General features: G+C 32.3%; 2 protein-coding genes across 2 annotated transcripts in view; one reads left to right on the forward strand and one right to left on the reverse strand.

The window, feature by feature from the left end:
• The window catches only part of LOC111700747 (MICOS complex subunit MIC10), a 6348-nt gene extending 5476 nt beyond the window's left edge, over positions 1 to 872 (reverse strand). The window contains exon 1 of the mRNA XM_023471784.1: positions 768 to 872. Coding sequence (XP_023327552.1) covers positions 768 to 846 — 79 coding nt within the window. The 5' untranslated portion in view covers positions 847 to 872. The remainder of the gene's footprint in view (positions 1 to 767) is intronic.
• Positions 873 to 1774: 902 nt separating this feature from the next.
• On the forward strand, positions 1775 to 21171 carry LOC111700837 (uncharacterized). Its single transcript, XM_023471895.1, has 30 exons — positions 1775 to 1840; positions 2849 to 3010; positions 3398 to 3516; positions 4298 to 4429; positions 4900 to 5049; positions 5781 to 5871; positions 6647 to 7007; positions 7100 to 7212; positions 7285 to 7337; positions 8550 to 8746; positions 8908 to 8993; positions 9560 to 9624; positions 10324 to 10405; positions 10783 to 11040; positions 11692 to 11744; positions 12142 to 12212; positions 12939 to 12994; positions 14070 to 14193; positions 14954 to 15001; positions 15813 to 16049; positions 16420 to 16585; positions 17031 to 17117; positions 17331 to 17408; positions 17702 to 17784; positions 18521 to 18645; positions 19556 to 19659; positions 20165 to 20228; positions 20452 to 20512; positions 20615 to 20690; positions 21062 to 21171. Exons 2-30 carry the CDS (start codon positions 2966 to 2968, stop codon positions 21165 to 21167), a joined length of 3291 nt encoding a protein of 1096 aa, XP_023327663.1. The 5' UTR covers positions 1775 to 1840; positions 2849 to 2965; the 3' UTR covers positions 21168 to 21171.
• Positions 21172 to 21725: the final 554 nt, after the last annotated feature.

Below are 21725 nucleotides of genomic sequence, written 5' to 3' on the forward strand. Positions count from 1 at the left end.
AAACGAAACCCCCCCCCCCACCATCAATTTTCTAATGACACTACATTTGATGTGTTTAACCCAAGGTTAAGTTAGGTTAGGTTAAGAAATTTTATGGACTGATAACTGTGATTTTACCAGATAAGGGGTCCAAGTGCTGCGGCTTTAGCCGGCTAGGTTTAGCTAAGGGGCCAAACGCAGCAGCTAAGAGGCCGAAAGCTAAGGCCATATGTCCAACTATTGCCCGTGGGTTACATTTGTTATGCAATGTGAACAGAATTAGAAGAAGGGGGAGTGCCCGAGGTCCAAGAAGGGGGTTGGGACATCTCGAAGAAAACCAATTCATAGATGGACATTTCAAAAATGGACACTTCATAGATAGGACATTTCATAGACAGGACATTTCAAAGACTGAACAGGCATTTTTCCGAGACAATTTAAGGTTTTGGGTTAGTAAAAAATGTGAAACAGTTTGACTAACAAGAAATTAACATTGTTATACGTTATCAGTATCAGTTTAAAGCAAAAATATGAATGATATGTTAAGTAAAATTCAGAGGGTATAACTTGTTAGAAAAGAAATACTTGGATAATAAAAAACTAAGAAAATATTCTCTGTCTAAGAAATTTCCTATCTTTGAAATGTCTTACATGAAATGTCCTCTCTATGAAATGTTCTATCTACGAAATTTTTTCTATGAAATGGCCTAACATCCCAAATAGACGTTCTATAGGAAATTACCAGTCATTCAAGGACAAAAATACAATTTGGGATATAAGAAACAGACCTGCACCAACTTTGACAGTGGCATCAGCGAGACAAGAGTCAAACTTGTTGCACAAAACTTCCTCGGATTTTGACGCCATTTTTCTAATGAAAAAAACAAATATGAAATTAAAAATTGTCAGGGAAAAATAAACTGGTTTCGGATTAGTTTCATTGATACGTTGTCGTTGAAGAAAACACCCAATAATGAAGATTGCGCAAAATGTCAAATTATGCCGCGCTGAAATCTCCTAAAACAAGATTGATTTATTGATTGCACTGTAATATTAAAACATTATTCCCATTTTTATAGATTGTTTCGGAACATTTTTTCTTAAGAAAATAAAAATTTTAATTATTTTTTTTATATTAACGGTCTTGTAATGGATTTTTTTAAACTTAAGGCTCTTCTATTTGGTTTGGGCGGTTCCGAATTTAATTTTTGCACAAATTATGCGCATGCGCCAACTAAACTCAAAACTGCCCATGCGCACCGCCCAGTGCAAGAAAGCCGTGAACCTCCCTAAACTAAAAAATGTCAAAAATTTGGGTTCCCTGCCAACTAATGCAAATGCAGTTTTAAAATCAAATGCGTAGTTAGGATTAGAAATGGAAATAACGCACTCCTTTGTACGCTTTGCACTCATGGGAAGTTTAATCAGTTAAACCAGTCGTGTATACACAGGGTGCTAATTCGACAACTAAATTTTATTAACGTTCCAAAAATAGAAAATGTACAATTTAGTTAATTTTTTAAAAACTTTTTTTTCAATATGTCGGCTTTATTAAAAGACGAACCTAGTCATCAAGATATTTTGTAAACCGGTTTGTTAATGATTTGGGTAAATGTTGTTTTTAAGGAAATTTCTAATAGTGAATGCTTCTGAACTTTAAGAGTTAGATATAACTCATATGTAACAGGCCTGTTAAAAAATATTAAATTGAATCGAATTATGGCTACAATTTATCACGTAAAATATCATATAGTATATTTTTAAATGATGGTAACAAGAATTTATGACAAATTTCAGAAACGTGAAAATGGCATAAACAGTAAGGTGCATTAACGATGACCTAGATTAAGCTATAATGTAGGTGAGATAAACAACGATATAACCCCCCCCCCCCAGATTTGTTAGCCAATGTCTATAAAGTGTTGCTTTAGTCCCATCATATTTTTTAAATTTAACTAAGAAGTATTCGTATACCTAGAGAACGATTTATAGACCCCCCCTTTTCTATCAATTTTATACATGGATCTCATATGTAACACATGGGTATAATTGGTCGTGTGGCCTCGGCACCCCAGCCTGTCCTAGCCGCGGCGCTCGGCCCCCTAGTCTGTCCTAGCCGCGGCGCTGGGCCAAGAAATTGTCTCAACCTAACATTTTCTGAAAATTAAGTTGTTATGTACAAAATTGATGGGGGGGGGGGGGTCCAAAAATCGTTCTCTAGGACATACCTAAGTATTCAATTGGCTCCGGTGTAATTGATTTAATTGTTTTTAAGCAATTCTCTTGCATATATTATATTGAATAACGTACAATTTGAACTTGATCCTATTTTGTTATAATTATTACAAGGGTATACATAATACATTACAACTATATTCCCCCCCTTAAATGCAAAGGGGTGGGATAGGAATTGAATTATGGGGGAAATTATTTTCCCGGGAGAGGGGGTGGTTCAAGAAAATTTGTACACCCCTAAAATATTTTGTTATGGTAAACTAAATATTTTGACAGAATAGGAAGAAGTTTACAAATGCATGAATAAATTTATCAAGTTCCTACCTACCGTTGTAAATCCCGGGACCGAATTTAATTTATTCGAACTGACCACCGCGCGCCGGTTCAAATTTGAATCACTGATTCTAATCCTTCTTAAATCTTTAACTCTATCGGTGGGTCAAATTTGAACAATGTGGCAGTAGATAGTTTAGCGACGTAGCTTAAATTCATTAAATTCGGTCCCTGAACTTACAAAATATTAATTAGAGCTGAAATTTTCCCACCTCCTTTTGTAAACAGCCCTGAAATATATCACAAAGTTTACAATTATTGGTTTTTGTTTTACATAAAGATAAATACTATGTTGTTTCAGGCATCCAGAGCCATCCTTGCGGTGGCGGCGATTAATATCTTCCACGCCTATTTCAATAATCAACTGCCACGCCCTTGAACTGTTCTAAACTCAGTGATTCCTGGAAGAGCCAGGAATATGGCTGCCACAGAATGGGTGGAAATCATAGAGCCGAGAACAAAGGTAGAATTGACTTAAATTATAGGATAACTATCACTTTCGACATTTGGTAATTATAAATAAATTTTGATTTAATGACGTTAAATATTTTCTCTTCCTTGACGACCACATTCTAGTTTTAAAATAACTGAATTTATTTTTTATAGAGGTTCAATAAGTTCTTTGAAAAATATACGTGTAAATTTTTCTGTCCCTGGGGTATATAATTCAAGAGTTTGGATGTAAAAAAGAAAAAGTTCCTCCTTTTGATATTTATAACCTAAAAATTTAAGTGCGGGCAGAAAAAAAGATATTAACGGAGGATCACAATTTTATCACAGAACTGTGAAGTTTTAAATCATTTTCCAGATTCCTTTAAATATTCGATAATAAATAAATTATCGTGTTCAGGAGCATATGTTTGCGAACCTGACTACTGGTGAATGTGTCTGGGATCCACCAGTAGGTGTTCCTGTCAAGAAAACAGATGATAATCAATGGTGGGAACTGTTCGATCAGAATACCTCGAGGTAACATCCCAGATTATACTTTTGAGTGTTTGAGAGAGAAACTTAACCAGAAAGAGACGAGTTGAACAAATATGGTTTTTAACGACAAATAAGTATTCTTAGTTTCTACTCCTGTCCCTAATTGTTTTTAAAGAAAACAGTGTAAAATCTTTTTAATACACCAGTCATGCTTTTTCTTTTTAAATAAATACTAAACATATTCTTTTTTTCTACTATCTATATATATATATATATAAATTAAAATAGAGACTATTTTACTTTGACTTATAACATTAAGCATGAAAGTGGAAGAAAATGTAACCTAATTTATGAGAGGAAGAGAGCTGAAAGAAATAAAAGAGAAAAAATGATTAATTAAATAAGCTGCAGCTTCTGTACAAAAATAAAACCTTAAAACATGACAGAAGAATAATTTCAATTAATAATCATTTCTAATTTTTTTCTTCGAATATAAAGATTATTCATTTAAAAAAAAAACTTTATTAGACTTTTTAAACCTTAATGTTTTGCTAATATTAAAGAAAATCACATGTGTTAAAAACTAATAATACATATAAAGAAGTTAATGTCAACAAGCTTTTAATAGTTTCCAAGTTTATGCACACATTTTACAAATAAAGTAAATATTTTTTCTCAATTAAGCTAAATTTATTTAATAAAATAAGCATTAAAGAAAGAAAGAAAGAAAGAAAGAAAGAAAGAAAGAAAGAAAGAAAGAAAGAAAGAAAGAAAGAAAGAAAGAAAGAAAGAAAGAAAGAAAGAAAGTGATATTTATTTATAGGTTCTACTATTACAACGCTGCCAGCCAGAAAACTGTCTGGCATAAACCTACTGGGTGTGATATTATCCCTCTAGCTAAACTACAAACACTCAAGCAGAATACTGAACCTAAAGATTCTAGTAATAAACTCAGGTATGACTCTTGGATTGATTAATTGATTGATTAATAGCTAACGTTCAGAAACCAATTTCTTTTAGCCCCCTTAATTTGGATCCGCGAAAGTATGTTACCTAATGCCGTAGACCTTAGATATTTTAAACTATGAAATCTGTTAGATCAAATAATCTTAAGTTTGAAATATCAAAGGTTTACATCATCAGGTTGTAAAGATATAGTGATCAGAAATTTAAAGTTTGTGACCAAGACTCATTTCCCTTTTTGGAATAAAAATTTAAAAACACGGTTGCTATCTAAAAATCAATTTCAAGGGGAAAAAAGGGAAAAAGAAAGGAAAATATTTTGAAATATATTTTAGTAAAATATGATAAACCTTGAACTTATGAAGTATTGTCTTATATTTTACATGCCGGATCCTTAGCAAACTGGGATAAATCCAAAGCACTTCTTGTTGTAGGGACTAAACTTGAATGAAATATTCATAGGTCTACTGTCAGTTCTGAAACCTTCCCTGGCACTACACTAAGCCCGCCAAGCACACAACCATCAGGGTTAAAAGCTCAGAAAGGGGTCAGCCCAGGGAGTACAAAAATTACGACTTCAACAGATGCTCAAACCTCTCCGGAAAACACAAAGTAAGAAATAAACATTGCAATCATTTTAAGGATGAAAAAAGGCATCAACATAAAGGAGAATTATGCGCGGTATTTTCTTGAAAGCCCTAATTAGTTTTTAATGTTGCAAACCATATACTGATATTGAAAAGAAGGAAATTGCTGATTGTTAATGTTGCTTTTTACATTTTCCAATGCATGGTTGACCCACTCGACCTTGTATTATAAAAGTTCACTATCTTTGTATTGAAACAGTAAGACAATTATTGATTAACCTGGTTTTGGTCTAAAAGTCCCATAACGTTCAATGGCGTTTGGGATCTGTCACGATCATTTTTTTAATTGAAATACTCGTTATCATATCTTGGGTGCATTTTTCAGAAAATATGTTATCTTATCAAAACTCTGGGGTTACTAACTAAGACACATTGTTCAGTCTTCAATTATTCTTTGGAAGAATGGGCTTACCACTTAATTAACGTGTAATTAGAAAATAATTTCCATTAACAATCTCGAGTTAAATCATTGTTTAGCAATCACCACGGAATTTGGAACTTTCATTATTTTTTACATTTCTTCATTGTAATTTGAACTTTTAAAAATTCTATTGTCCAAGTATTAATGCAGCAGCAGCAACTAAAATCATGATTTTCATTCTAAATGAAGTATTTTTACATCTCTCTTACTTGTTATGTCAGAACTACATTCTTGGCTGAAAATAATTTATCCAGCTTATCAACTTCTTGATTTAGATCTAAACGATATCGGACACCACGCTGTCGTGCACACTCAACAACATGTTCTCTTTCATCCTCTTCTCTACCCAGTCAACAGAAATCTAAGGTTTGTCTACATTTACTATTTCCATGTCTCCCCTGTCGGAGTAAGAGGGGGCCCGTCATGTAATATGGTTATTACGTATTATGAACTGTGGAAAATAAATAAACTGTGGCAGATAAAGTAGCATACTTAACGTCACAATTGTTCTCTCAAGCTAAAGAAAGATACAATATTTGCAGATTTTTAAACATTCTCTAATTACTAGATTAAACAAAAATCAATATGACCCCTCTGATCAATAACTTTCGATTAAAAATTGAACAGTCCCTTTAAAATATTTCCTCTCATATATACCTGACATCGTTGTACCCTGTTATCATGAAACTTATAGGGGAATATAAGTGTTGGAGGGGAAACATCAAGTTAAATATATTTCCCCATCTCCATGAGGACGGATTAAATTTGTTTTTTTATCAAGCCTATTTCTAATTCCGCAATATATTTTATTAACTTTATAATTGTGCTTTTTAAAAAAACTAAATGATCCAATAGTTTACATACTATTGTTGCCATATTTTTCAATTTTCGTGAACAACTTAATGCTTGCATTTGTTATTGAGGCCTGAGGGTAAATAAAATCTATATAATATACATTTTCGCTCGTATAACATTTTCGCTATAGCTGGCTGTTTGGCTTAGCTAAATCAAACACCAAGCGTGGGTAAACGACGGGAGTAACTATGAATATGAAAAATATAATAAACCTGGGCTATGCCGGGCACTCCAGCCAGTGAAGAAATAAAATTTATGCATTTAGTGTACATTTTTTCTATTTCAGTCAAAACCAGAAACCTCGAGTCGATATAGTAGTCGGAAACATAGGCAATCAAACCCCGACAATAGTGACCGAATAAGTGTCGGCAGTGCTAGCGACAAATCAATTGTTTCGATGCCATCAACATCGATAAAACGGAACAGTGTTGGACAGACAAGCCTGCATAGTGCGCCGGCCGCCGCTGCTGATCGGCTAAGTGACCGATTATCCCTGGACGGTGCTAAACACAGTTTTAACAACGGCGGAGTGAAGTATTACGGCAGCACAGGTGGTCAGTACGGCGTGCCAGGGCGGGACCCTGTCGGACAGTACGGCAAAGGATTCGGGACGCAGTACGCCTCAGTCCGTTATCCATCTTCTTCAGGTATCAACAAATTTCAATTGTGAAGAAAATTTTTTATTTTTTGTTAAAATTGATAAAAATAAATAAAAATGAGACTTTAAAATTCTGTTTAGGTTATGTTTATCAAGTACCGCTCTCTAAACAAAGAAGTTTAGAGGGAGACCATTTTAGGATTCTACAATCCCCCCCGGGCCAGGAGGGTTCCCTTTCCAGGTCTATCAGGTATTATTATTATTATTATTATTATTATTATTATTATTATTATTATTATTATTATTATTATTATTATTATTATTAAATTCAAGAGAATGGTAGAAGATCTGTAGAATCTACTCCTCAGTCAGCACGAAGGTACACCGTTACTCATCAATTTTGATTGATTGATTGATTGATGAGTGGATAAATTTATCAAAATTAGATTGTTAATATTTTCTTCACATAATTTTAGACTTTTTAATGGATGAAGTGAAAGGGAAGCGTGGTTAGAGTATGTTCTATTTCCCTCAAACAAACTCTTAATTTCCTCAAATTTTTGCGACCTGATGTCGTTCTTACACAATTGATATTTCAAACTGTAAATTCTACTACACTGAAACTTTTAAACATCAGGTTTACGTCATCACGTTAGAAAATAGGAGTATGAGGCACATGCTTAGTTCCTTAATGAATTCTTGAAAAATTGAAAGTAATTGATTTTAAAAAAACTATTTGATCTCTGGGATTAACATTTAATCAAGAAAATGACTTCATATGCAGATTCTTATATTGTGTAATAAAATAATACTTCATGTGCATGCAACCAAACACTGTGGAACCAAGTTTATTTTTTTATCTTGGAACCAAATATATATTCTACAGTGGAACCTAATTTATTTTCTACAGTGGAACCTAATATATTTTTTTACAGTAGAACCTAATATATATTTTACTTTGGAACAAAATATATATTCTTCAGTGGAACCTAATATATATATTCTTTAGTGGAACCACATATATTTTTATTTTCCTTGGAACCAAATGTATATTCTACAATGGAACCAAATATATATTCTACAGTGGAACCTAATATGTTTTTTATAGTGGAACCAAATATATATTCTACAGTGAAACCTAATATATTTTCTACAGTGGAACTTAATATAATTTTGTACAGTGGAACCTAACATATATTCTACTTTGGAACCAAATATATATTCTTCAGTGGAACCAAATATATATTCTTCAGTGGAACCAAATACATATTCTTCAGTGGAACCAAATGTATATTCTACATTGGAACCAAATATATATTCTACAGAGAAACTTAATATATATTCTACAGTTGAACCAAATATATTTTTTTACAGTGGAACCAAATATATAATCTTCAGTGGAACCTAATATATATTCTACAGTGGAACCAAAAATATATTCTACATTGGAACCTAACAAATATCCTATAGTGGAACCTAATATATATTCTACAGTAGAACCAAACATATTCTACTGCGGAACCTGGCATATATTCTTTAGTGGAACCAGATATTTTTATTAAAATTTATATAAAAGCTTTCTATTGTTTAGATATCCACTACCTAGTCCAGATGGTTCGGATAGACGCCGACATTCACGCAATAGTTCGATCTCAAGCACTGGAAACCCAATTACCAACGCGATGTCTGGGATTGCGAGCTCGATGTCAAGCTTCAGCAACAGTCTCGGGTTTGCCGGACACTCGAATGTCGATGGATTTCCTACTCCTATGATAAATAGACGAACAGGTAATGGTTCGTTAAAAAAAAAAAATTTTAAGTAAGATTTTTTAAAGTAATTCATTTAACTAAGTGGCGGTTTTCACACAAAGTTATCAAATGCTTGCTTATTGTATTAACGGAATGAAGTATAAAATGCATGTAAGGTATAACAATCTTATTCTGTTAAGTGCCGGGCAGCAGTGCTCACGATCCACGTCGTGTTCTTCCCACTCATACCAGTGAATCAGAGGAGTCCACTCATAGTCCACATAAGGTAATGTATTTGAGGAGTCCACTCATAGTCCACATAAGGTAATATATAAGAGAAGTCTACCCATAAGTCATAGTCCACATTAGGTAATATATCAGAGAAGTCCATTCAGAGTCCACATAAGGTAATATATCAGAGTAGTCCACTCATAGTCCACATGAGGTAATATATCAGAGTAGTCCACTCATAGTCCACATAAGGTAATAAATCAGAGGAGTCCATAAAAGTTTTTATAAGGAAATACACCACAGAAATAGCCGGTAGCTCGAGAAAGCTTTTATCATTAAATCTATACTATTTTTATGAAATTTTTTAAGAAATATATTCTAAGTAGAATCATGATTGAAAGAAAATCAAAATGTTTGGTTGGAAAGTGCTACTTGTAATGTGTTCAGACCAATTATCACAAAGATGAGTTCCGGGGTTTAGAAACACATACGTGCTGCAGTGTTTACATATGATAAGGAAGTTAATTATTTTCAACTGTTATGTTATGACGGCGCCTGTACGTAAATCTTTTCATACCTTTTATCTTTACTGTAATATGTACAATATATTGTATATTGTAGGAAAGAAAGAAAAAAGGAGACTCATTTCTGGATTCGGGATCAACTCTAGATGCTGATAATAAAAAGTAATTTTCCTTCATCCTTTAATTTCACAAAAAAATTGAGCTCAGCTAAAATTTTCTAGTTTTAATATGTTTACAAACTTGTGTAGACCTATTTATCTATCTTTCTACTTAATGTTCCATGACCTTTGATAATTCTTGCTATGAAATTAATTCTGCTATATCAATGTCACAGTTTGAAATACCAAAAGTTTACACAATCAAGTTGCAAAGATATAGAGATTTGAAAATTAAAATTTCGTTGAGAAATTTTCAAATCAGAAGTTACAAAAAGCTCGGCACCAACAATTTTTAATTCTCAATCAATGCATGATTTAAGAAAACAGAAATCCTTGAATTTAAATTTGTTAACACGTAAATTTGCACGTAAGTAGATTGATATATACTTTCTATTTATAATGATTTAAGTTTAAAAGCTCAAATTGCAAGCCGAAGTAACATTCCTAACGTTAATAAAATTCAAGTATGTTCCTGAGATTTTAGACTGTTCCGTCAATTTATAAGGAACTACGTTTTTGCCACAAATTAAAATTGCTAGTCCTTATAACTTTGGAACCCTTTGTCGTAGACCTTAAATATTTCAAACTTGAATTCGGTGTGATTAAATAGTGTAAATTTAAGATTTCAAAGTTGGCACCATCATGTTGCAAAGATTTAAAGGATTAGAATAGTTTCTTTAATTCATATTTTTATTTTTTCTAGATCTAACAAGAGTCTTAGTCAGGATATAAACCAACCCTCATACCGGAGACCTGAACGCTCCCTTACATCTTTATCCCTTCAGGTATACTTGAATCTTGAAATTGTTAGATCACAACAGATAAATTAGATTAATGGCCATCAAAACTATCAATATATTTCACTGCAGTTGCATCCCGGTATGAAAGATTGACGTATGAACACACACAAGTTTTAAAAGACAAACATATACATTCAGATATAAAAAATAATTTAAATCTTTTTTATTGGTTTTTCCGTAGCTAGTCCGTAATTCTATTTTATCAACATTTTAAGTTTAGGTTTTCAAACGATATATTACAAATATTATTATTGAATTTCTTGAATAACAATTTGCATTTTGAAGTTCTCGTTGGTAAACCTTCTGGTATGGAATATTGTAAGGTTATTAATGATCTTGTTTAAGTGTTCTTATATTATTAGGTTAAAAAATGGAAGAATAAAGCTGGGAAAAGCAAATCCAAGGAAGACGATATTCCAGCAGCAAACTCCTTCTCCTCCCCTCATCAGAAACCAGCTCCTCCTCCCATCCATACTAAACCAACTCTAGGGACAAGCAACCACACTAAACCAATCCCACCTGTCATCCAATCCAAACCCAACCAATCCTTGAACCATAGTAAATCCAATCCGGTGTCTAAAGGAAAGCAACATGGTGGCAAGGAGGTTCCACAACCTAAGGTAGAGTTTAGATTATTAACAGTTAAAAGGCGTCCAGAGATGTTTATTTTTAAGAATTGATTTTTGAAGATCTAGGGGAGGGGAGAGGGGGCATCAAAAATAATGTTGCTCCGTGCAAACATACCTAACTTCTGAGTGAAAGATATATTTTCCAAAAGGGGGAAACTTTTTTGAAAATATACACACTGACAGCATCTTAGTTTTCTTCAATTTGGTCAGCAAAACTTTGCAGAACAAAAATTCAAAAAAATTTTTTTTTTCGCAGTAATTTGAAAAAGTGAAACCCGAGAAGAGAATAATTATTAATTCTTTGGCATTATTTTGAGAACGGTAAAAAAGTAATTTCTGAATTTTCGAAATTAAGAACAGTAAACTTGCCATTCTAAGGAGAAAGTGTTGAAGTATTTATCTACAATATAAAAGAAAATTGGAAGAAAGAATAAGCAATGTTGGATTCGATGTGCAGAAATGTTTCTCACACTTTTCTTAAATATTATTGTATTTTGTTTAATTATTAATTAGAACCTTTCTGGCCTCTGGGGATATTAATTAATTAATAATAATTAATATTTTAGCTGGAAAAAAATCCCCTTTGTTTGTAAATCACTGAAGACCAAAAATTAATATTTTAATAAGTTCATCATTAATTAGATTTCTCCGTTACAACAATATATCCTGGAACAGGCAAAGCTCTCAGGATACAGGTAAAAATAACAAATAAAAAATATTGAAATAAAAAATGAATAGAAATAAGGGTTTTAGGTGCGTGCGCAAGCCAAATTTCTAATGTAATTTTTACCCAGAAAATCTATCTTTTTTTAAAATGTTATTGAGACATGTGTTTTATCTGATAAATACTGATAAATAAAATATTTATCTGATAAATAAAATATTTATCGAAAAAATAAAATATTTATCTGATAAATACACGTCAAATTGAAGTAAATTTTTCGTTAGATAAAACTCTTATTAGGTTTTCGATCATAAATCCTCTTTGAAAGTGCTGAAAGAAATTTCGCATAAGCATAAAAACGACCTTCTCCGTTTGTTCTGATTGGATTGTAAATTATTTTTCATTTATTTTATCACTTTATTGTCTAGGTTTGGTGACAAGCTGGGTGTGGTAAAACGAGATTCATTCATAGACTCAGAGTCAGAGTCGCATAAAACTGGTAAACTCATCATAATATTTTAAAATTCAGTGCTTAGGATCGGATCCGTTGGATCCGCAAGATTTTGGCTTCCTTGATCCGGATCCGGATTTGCAAAAATATGCGGATTCACGGATCCGGATCCAAAGGGTAAAATATCAACCAAAACGGCAAAAAAAAACTTTTTAAATCCAAAACTCAAATGTGAACTTTTGAAAAAAGAGAGATTATAAAAATTTCCTCATTTCTGAGTGGTTCATCAAGTGTTAGGATAATAATAAGCGAAAAAAAATAAAACAAAAATTTTTAAATTATTTTTTGTTCAAAAAATTCAGTAAACCTTAAAGAAATGACCTGGATCCGGATACGGATCCATTTTTTCCAGTGCGGATCCAGGATCCGGATCCGCGTCAAATTCAAATGGATCCTAAGCACTGTTTAAAATCATAGAATCATAGAAAATATTACATTACATTATTATTATTCTTTTCTATTCGGGATATTTTAGATTTAAATTTTTAACCGGGATGGTGATTTTGGAAAATCTTTTTGTACGCATTTTAATGAAGAAAAAATGTATGTGATAATTTTTTAATTTACTGGATTCGATTCTCAATGGTTGATTGATTCCTCAAAGTTCAGAGTTGTATCCCTTAACTCTTTGTACATTTCTATTTTAATTTTCTAGTAACATTATTTTTAACATTTGCGGAAACAGAATAGTTTTAAATCTATTTGTCTTGTTAGGTGATGATAGTGATGCGTTTGCGGACGATGAAGCCCCATCTAGTGATGGATATGAGGAACATATTCACATCTTATAATTCCAGATTTACATATTGATCTGATATTAGTTGAAAAAATTCATAAAATTAGGTTGAAGACAATTTTCTTGAAACATCTAAAAAATAAAAAATTGCGTTGAAAATTCTAGCGAATGGTACTTTTCAAAAAAGATCTTTTTGTACCATTATTTTATATTTTTATTTTTAGTTTAATTCTGAAAAAAAAACTTCTCCCTTCTCCGGTTTTAATCAGATAACAAAAAATCATTTCTAATATTTAGAATATGGTTACTTAGAATACATATATGATTATAATATGTATGTAAAGTGTGTAAGCAAGTTCATATGAAGCTAGCTTCAAGCTTTAGAATCTTTTAATTTTTCACTTCTGTTCAAAAAGTGAATTTAAAATGCGTTGTTTGTTAATTAGTCTCTTGTTTCTAAGCGTGCATCTTCTTTCCAACCTTTCTTTCACTCAAGAGGACAAAACAAATATCCAGCTGAAGTGCCTGGTGTTGCTCGTGGAATTATAAAAAATAACTGAACTAATAGGTTTCTTCTAAAAATTTCAGCCCATTTGATCCAGCTGTTTGGCCAGCAAAAGCTAACATAAAATATATATATGTGTGTATTGTGTATATATATATATATGAGGGAAAAGCTATATTTAACAGAATTCAGCCGATACTTTGTATAGAGAATTTGTCCTGACAGGTTTCAAGAACTGCTTAACCCTTCTCGATGCAATAACTTCCAAGTCTTCGCATGAAGAACATCTTATCAAATGTGTTGCCAAAAAGTTAAAATTTCGATAGTTCCAAGACCATGATCAAAGCAACTGGCGCTATTTTTATTTTATTAACATATTTGTAACCTGATTTTGAAGCTTTAAATAATTCAAACTTCGAATATTGATCTTTGATTGATAAAAGTTCAAGAGTTTGTTGGATGATATCAGTTCTTTTATTTGCCCAGTATGTTAGATATTCTATTTTTTAAAACAACAGTCGCTGTTAGCGTTATGATTTCCAGCTATTAGGAGACTTGCGTAAATGATGTTCATGAGTAATAATTGTCAATATGTCCGGAATAGGAGAGAGACGACATATCTCTTGTATCGACAGTTTCCTCTGTCGGAGAAGACGACAATTACTTGACAGAGCCGACATACAACAACCTCGATCCGGTCTGGGCTCAGAGACATGGATTCCCATTAGGTAACTTCAACAATGCTGATAACTTTTATTATAAAGTTATATATTGCATCGATCTTACAAAATTAAATACAATGGCTCATTTTTATCAAACGTTGTTTAGCTGCCAAATAGGCAAAACTCGCTTATATTAAAAAAAAAACCCTTGTTTGTCAGCAAAAGTTGAATGATTGCCAAATAATTGATTTTTGTTGAATATAAGCAATTGTTTGTCGCTTATGAGGAAGCTATCCAACTTTTTTTTGCCAAATAAGCGATTTTTTTATTTTGTAATTTAGAATACAGTTGAACATTGAAACAATTATCTCTAATGCAGAATTTTTCTGAAGATATTCTATTCATTTTCGTTCAGACTTCCATAGCATTTTTTATTCTTTACTTCTTTACTTCTTTACTTCTTTACTTCTTTACTCCTTTACTTCTTTACTTCTTTACTTCTTTACTTCTTTACTTATTTACTTATTTACTTATTTACTTATTTACTTATTTACTTCTTTACTTCTTTACTTTAGCTATTCTTCAATTTATTCATTCATTGTATTTTATAACGATGTTGTCCTTCATTCTTAAAATTTTCCTTTTAATTAATAAATTAAAAATGTTTCTTAATATGCTAATTCAAACTATTTACTAATAATGAATATACGATTGGGTTACACCGTTACCGGGTGTAATAATTGGGGGTGGGGGAGGGGGGGTATGCATGAAAGACGACTGATTTATTTTATGATTTAAAGTTAAGTTAAAAACTGGTTAAATCTAGGAAAGTATCGTGAATACGGATCTATTCAACATATTTACACAAGACCAGGTTTATAATCGTTGAAGAGAGATTTAAACAATCTTCTTCTTTTTTGTGAAGGGAAAAGTCAGCATGCATTTTAAAAGAGAGGTTTCAGGACAACTGTAAAATTTAAAAGTTAAACTTTAATCTTTGTAATTTTAACTGTCAAATGTATTCAAAGAAATTGAATCTTTGCAAAAACTCAATCTTTTTTATCCCTATATCTTTGCAACATGAAAGTGTAAACATCATTCTAACAGAATTCATAATTTGAAATATCTAATGTCAACGACATTGGGTTGTAGGGATTAGAAAATAAGAGTTTGTGACAAAGACTCATTTTGAAAGTGTTCCTGACCCTTCTCGTGAATATGGGGACTTCTCCCTTTATTTTATTTTTTATTTTAACGTGTTGGGGGGGGGGGATATTTTTTAATATTGTGTTTATTTTACTGTTTCAATATAATTGATCATGATGAAAACTAACCTGTTTTATTAGGATAGACATAACCAGACTTTTGTGTATTAGAACTAACTGACTTTATTGAAAAAGGACTTGTAAATAAGTCATTTTTAATAGATTTTTACAAAAGCTCACAATGGGTTTCTATTTTTATCAACATGCCAGTTTATGTCAGTATGTAAAATTCATTGATTCTATAAACTTTGAATTTAGACAACGTATCTGAAATCCTAAAATTTCAAAATACATATGTAAAAGTAAATTAGAAAGATTTTTTAAGTTTAAATAATTGTTTAATCGCCATTTGGGAACAATTTGGTAACATAGAGAACTAAGGGGTGTACTAAGAATTTAAAATAATTTTTTCTTGTTTAGAAAATGCTCTGGACATCGATACCTTCTCTGAAGAGTTTGATCTGAGGATGAAATATGGGCGTACCCCAGCCTCTTCAACCATAATACGCCCCACACATTCTCTAGGGGGAAGTATACCCTCCTCCCTGCCCCACTCCCTACCCCTAAGACCAGGGAGTGCTATGCCCCCTCCGAGGGATCTAGTGGATGGGCGGGGGGATCTAATGTCAAGTTCTCATCTTTCAGAAAATACATCAGGTTAATATTTTTCAGAAATAAATGTTTGATTTTGATATGTTAACAGTTCAGCACAATTTTTTTAATGTGAAAGGGTTTTCTGTAAGAAGTTATATAAAAAATTTAAGTCAATCAAAATTTGTCTGATTGTCATAGCATTTATGTCAAATTTAGTATAAAAACTGTTATTTTCTGCTTGGGAAACGGATCTATTTTCATTCCAAAACTAGATTTTAACTGACCACTAGACCGTAGAAAACCTAATTTACCTTTGATATTGAAACTTTGACTTTTTGTGCTAGCTAAATTTATTGTTTATCAAAGATATTTGGTTGCAAAGATATTAAAAAATAGATTTTGTTGCGAGTAATTAATATAATATTTGTTCTAGGGTCGACGTTATCTGTATCCGCGAGCATACATTCAACCTTGTCTGCGGGAACCCTGGCGGACTTCGAGAACTTCGCCGCCAGCAACCTTAACATACAGAAGAAGGGGATCTTCAGGAAGAAGATGTCGTTAAAGGATGTTCTCTCCTGGCAGTCAGAGGCTATAAGGTAAAAATTTATGGGATTTATTTAAAGTTAAAAAAATGGGCATACCTGTATCTGATCAATAATGTGGAAGATTTCATCGCATTTCTATGTTGAAAAGTGTTAAATTCAACAATTACCTCTATTTGTGTCTGACGTAGAAATGTGCAAGTCACTTTTTAGAGGAAGAAGATAGTTCATTATTCATGTATTCTCGACCAGACAAAGTCTATAAGGGTACCGTTGTAACTCGGACAGAATTATGTGAAGGCTGCCTGATATACTGCAACACATCACAGACCTAGAATAGGACTGTCAGTGGGGAGGCGCAATATTTACAATATCATAAAAAAACCACGTTAAGCAAAGAAAAGTCACAAAAACTATTATTGTTTGTAAAGATAGTATTGTAAGTTTTTAACGCCTTGCAAATGATTCCCAAATCTTATTTACAAACTGTTTGTTTTAGTAAACCATTGACGTTTGTTACGGATAAACTACTGAAGAAGGAAGCGGTGAACGTGTTCAAACTTGTTCAAATATATATGTCAGACAGGTAATTCACCTAATATATTACTCACATGTTGAGGGTCATGTCCTAAAACATATCGAGAGGGAAAAAAATAAGAAGATATAGGGGGGCCGGGCCCAGTGTTAGGAATATATATTACTTTTCCTCTAAATCTGTTTAACTTATTTTGAAAAGTAATTTCATCCAGGTTTCTGTTATAGTTTCAAACTGATTTTACTGATGATTTTTTTAATTTAGGAAAGCAAAGATAGGAATGACAATAAACTCGGTTGCGATGGATATTGCTGAAGCCGGGTATACGAGTAGTAATCTACGGTAAAAAGTTTACATTGCTACTAGCTAGCTATACACATATATGTACATTGTACACTGTACAGGGTTATCAACAAAGGATGAGACTTCAGAGACGGCTGTACGAAATTTATGGTGTCTGTCTTCTTATATTCATGATTGTAAACTTGATTTTTTATTTGGCAAATCATTAGATAAGCCTATTAAATACTAGATTCAAAAGAGAAGACTTAATTGAACCTTGCATGTAAACTATGTAAACTATATATATTCAGGGATGAGATATATATCCAACTATGTAAACTATATATATTCAGGGATGAGATATATATCCAACTATGTAAGCAAACTTGTGAGAATCCCCGACGTGAAAGTTTAAGACGGGGCTGGGAACTCATTGGTAATTATAACTTCATTTCTAATCTTTAACTTTAAAAGTTCAACCTTGTCACTAAATGAAGGATATTTGGGAACTTATATTACGGGGTGTCCCATTTATTCGGATAATTTCTAGGTTATAGTGTTTTTAAACTCTAAATAAGATGATTTTAAAACATTTTTATAACATTCTTATTTTATACATATGAATCTTTTGTTTATAATTAGATTCACTTCTTTCACCCTTCAAATGCAGCCTTCCTCCGTTCCTGGTGCTGTTTAGCTAATGCAATTGTGTTGCTCTGTATGGTTTGAAATTTCAACGTTTTTTCAGTTTTCTCTGTTTACGAAACTTACTTATTTTAAAATCTTAATATTGTTTTCAAAGGTCGTTTCTTCTTCTTCCTTACAATAAGTGAATCATTGGCCTGTAGGTTTTCAATCGCCCTCGTAAAATACCTGCTATAACAAAACATTTATATTAGAGTTTCTCAAATCTTTTGACAGGTTGTAAAAAATCCCATAAGTGATATCAGAATTATTTATAGCTTATGTCTAGAGTTATTAGGACACCCTGCATAGAAAGAGTTAAACCCATTTGCTCCTCTCGGAGAGATTTTGATCAATGAGAGATCAGAGTTTCTTCCCGACAGGAGAGAATAAATTTAACTCAATTTCCATCCATTCAAAAATTCTTAATTCCAATTATTGCTGCCTTATGTTATCTTTTTTTTCATCATTGCAAAAATTTTTTTTAGCAATTTGTTTGGCGTTCTTTCCTCCGTCTGAGACCTTCTACCCCTATCTACACGGGTTTATTTTAAAACATCGTGATCCTTCACTAGACTTCCCGGAGATAGGTCGTTGGCCTATTCATGTACAGGTAAACTTATTTATGTACAGTACATGAATATATATTACGTATAGGTTAGTGCAGTATTTATGCAGCATTTATACAAATAAGCAGCAAATCAACGAGTTTTAAGAACTTGAACTTAAATTATTATTATTATTTTAATTCTATATATTTTTTTTGTCTTTTATTTCTTAAACAATGACTACAGGGATAAAATAAAAAACCCAGATATTTTATGGGATGAATAGCTGGTATGAGTGAAGATACAATATAAATGTTATACAAATATTCATAAATATGTAAAATATTAAACAAATATTAATAAAGTTTTGAAGTCAATTAAAAATAAATATTTCAAGTTAAGTTACACACTTAGGAATTGAGCCTTTGCCACAACTCTATTTTTCCAACCCCTCTTTGCAACCTGATACAACTAATGCAACTTTTAACATGTTATCTAATTTTTTATAAAATTCCTGATTACATTATTACATAATAGAGATTATTTGTGTTGAATCTATCATATACAGAAAATATGAGATATAATCTAACTATCATTTCATTTAAAAAAATTCAAGAGAAAATTGCGTTAAAATATCGTAAACTTTACTGACCGAGTTCAAATTAAGAATATGAAAATTAGTAGTTACGATTTAATTAGGACTGCATGTTGCATAATACTCAAAACATATTTATAAAAAGAACACAGTGTCCGGATTTAATGAATTTGAGCCGCGTCTTAAATCCGCAAAAAACCGGTTTCAATTGAGCGCCGGCTTAAATCTTGAAACATTGAATACAATTTTAAGTGAAACCAACCATATTTGAGCCACTGCTTAAATTTAAGCCGCCGCTCGGCCTCAGGAAAAATTAAGTTACGGACATCTTTACAGCATGATGTGAGAGAGGAAAGTTTATTCATTGTTCCTTATTTTAGATATCTCATTACGCTGGTATTTGTCACAAAAGACTGGAGAGGATTGGGATTGGAGGTCGTCTTATGCCGAAGAAACCATCTCAAGAAGACATAGATCAATCTAGGTCACGTGTCTATTTATCGGAACTTCTTATGTCGGAAAACTTATAAGCTATAATTAGTGTTGTAATGAAAATGTCAATCATTGAAATTGATAGAATTTATTATTATACACACAACAAATAAATAACACCTTTCCTACTACGATGATGACTAATTACCAGCTTAAAGGGACCGCAAGCAAATTTATAAGTATTTGCAAAGATGGCAGTTTATCTAATCAATAACGTTGAAGATATTGTCGTTTTTATTTAGGTTTAAAAGTGTTCAGTATTCTAATAATTCTTATATGTTTTCCTGCATTAAAAATATGCAAGTCACCTTTGTAGAGAAAACACAATTGAAAATAATCTGTTTTCCAAATTATAAACATTGATATCTAATTCATACCTTATCAGACAAAGCTTTTAAGGGTACTGTTGTAAATTGGGCATTGCCTTCTTTGCATGGAAATAAGACTAACATTCCCTTCAATAAATGAAAATTACCTAAAATGGATCCGTTGACTAGGCTTCAAATATTTCGACCCAGCATGTTTGGAGGTACATTGGAGGAAGTGCTGGATATTCAGAAGGTAAATATTATTATTGACAATATATTGCAGGAATGTAATTTTTTATCCTTACCTATAATGTTCATCCAACAAATGGAAGTCAATTAATCTGTGTACGATAGATACAATATATAGTTTATGCATTAGGAAGGGCATTTTAAAAATAACTTAAATTTGTCCACGGTTTCATTTTTTAATTTTTTCTTTGTCGTACTTTCGCTTTTTTAATTTATTTTTCTTTCAGGATAAATTTCCTACACGTCGTCTTCCATGGATACTGACAACCCTCACAGAACAAATATTAGGTAGAGTCGGGTTTTATTCTTTTAAACATATTTTGTTCACCATCGATATTTGGGAAATAAAAAAATATTCTATTTGTAGTCTGATACCATTTATTATTACAGGATTGAATGGGTTGAGTACTGAAGGTATATTCCGTATCCCCGCAGATTTTGACGAGGTTTCAAGCTCTAAATGTCGGTAAGATAGATGTCGACATTTTTTTCCAGGCCAATTTTTTTTTTACCGTCTATAAACCTTCCCTGGGGTCATGTGAATTGCCCGTTTTGACGTTTATTTGATCATCAGACATCCCGATGAATCCAAATAAAAAAATTTCTCTCCAAATGTTATGCTGTTCATACATTTACATAATCCTAGGGTTGAAAAAATAGCTAATAAACGGAACTAAGCAGAACTTTCGACAGTTTAAGTCCACTTCGCAGAAGTATAACTTTGCGACATAATTTGATAATAATAAATACTGAAAAGAAATTTGAAGTGTTTGGAATTATTTGTAATTATAAGCACTTATTTAGTTTGATTACTGGTTAATCTTAGTTTTTGTTAAGATATGATCAATGGGAGGTATCCTCGTGTTCTGATGCTCATGTACCTGCAGCACTACTCAAACTGTGGTTAAGAGAGCTTTATGTACCGCTTATACCAGGTATATAGATATATTTTGTCATCTATTTATCTACATTATATATTTATTTACTCGACTCTTCAGTCATCCCTTGGGATATGATGAGCCTCTGGGACTAGGTTGTTTTCTGAAAATTTTCTTTTTGTAAGGTTTTTCGCAGCTTTAATTTTTACCAGAAATCCTAACTTATGTGTTTTGAATCTCTGGATTGCATACCTGTGGTGGTCAATGGTCATATTCAGGGGGGGGGGGGNAGGGGATACTGTAGCCTGGATACAGAATACGTGCAGGAGATACTGTAACATGGGTACAGAATACATTTAGGGGATACAGAACCCATGCAAGGAATTCTGTAGGCTGGATACAGAACACATGCAGCGGATACTGTAGTCTGGATACGGAATACATGCAGGGGATACTCTAGCCTGGATACAAAACTCTTACAGGGGAAACTGTAGCCTGGATACAGAATACATGCAGAGGATAATGTAGCCTGGATACAGAATGCATGCAGAGGATATTGTAGCCTGGATACAGAATACATGCAGAGGATACTGTAGCCTGAATACAGAATACATGCAGAGGAT

The sequence above is a fragment of the Eurytemora carolleeae genome, unplaced genomic scaffold (genome assembly GCF_000591075.1).
Source record: "Eurytemora carolleeae unplaced genomic scaffold, Eaff_2.0 scaffold81, whole genome shotgun sequence".
Lineage (NCBI taxonomy): Eukaryota > Metazoa > Arthropoda > Copepoda > Calanoida > Temoridae > Eurytemora > Eurytemora carolleeae.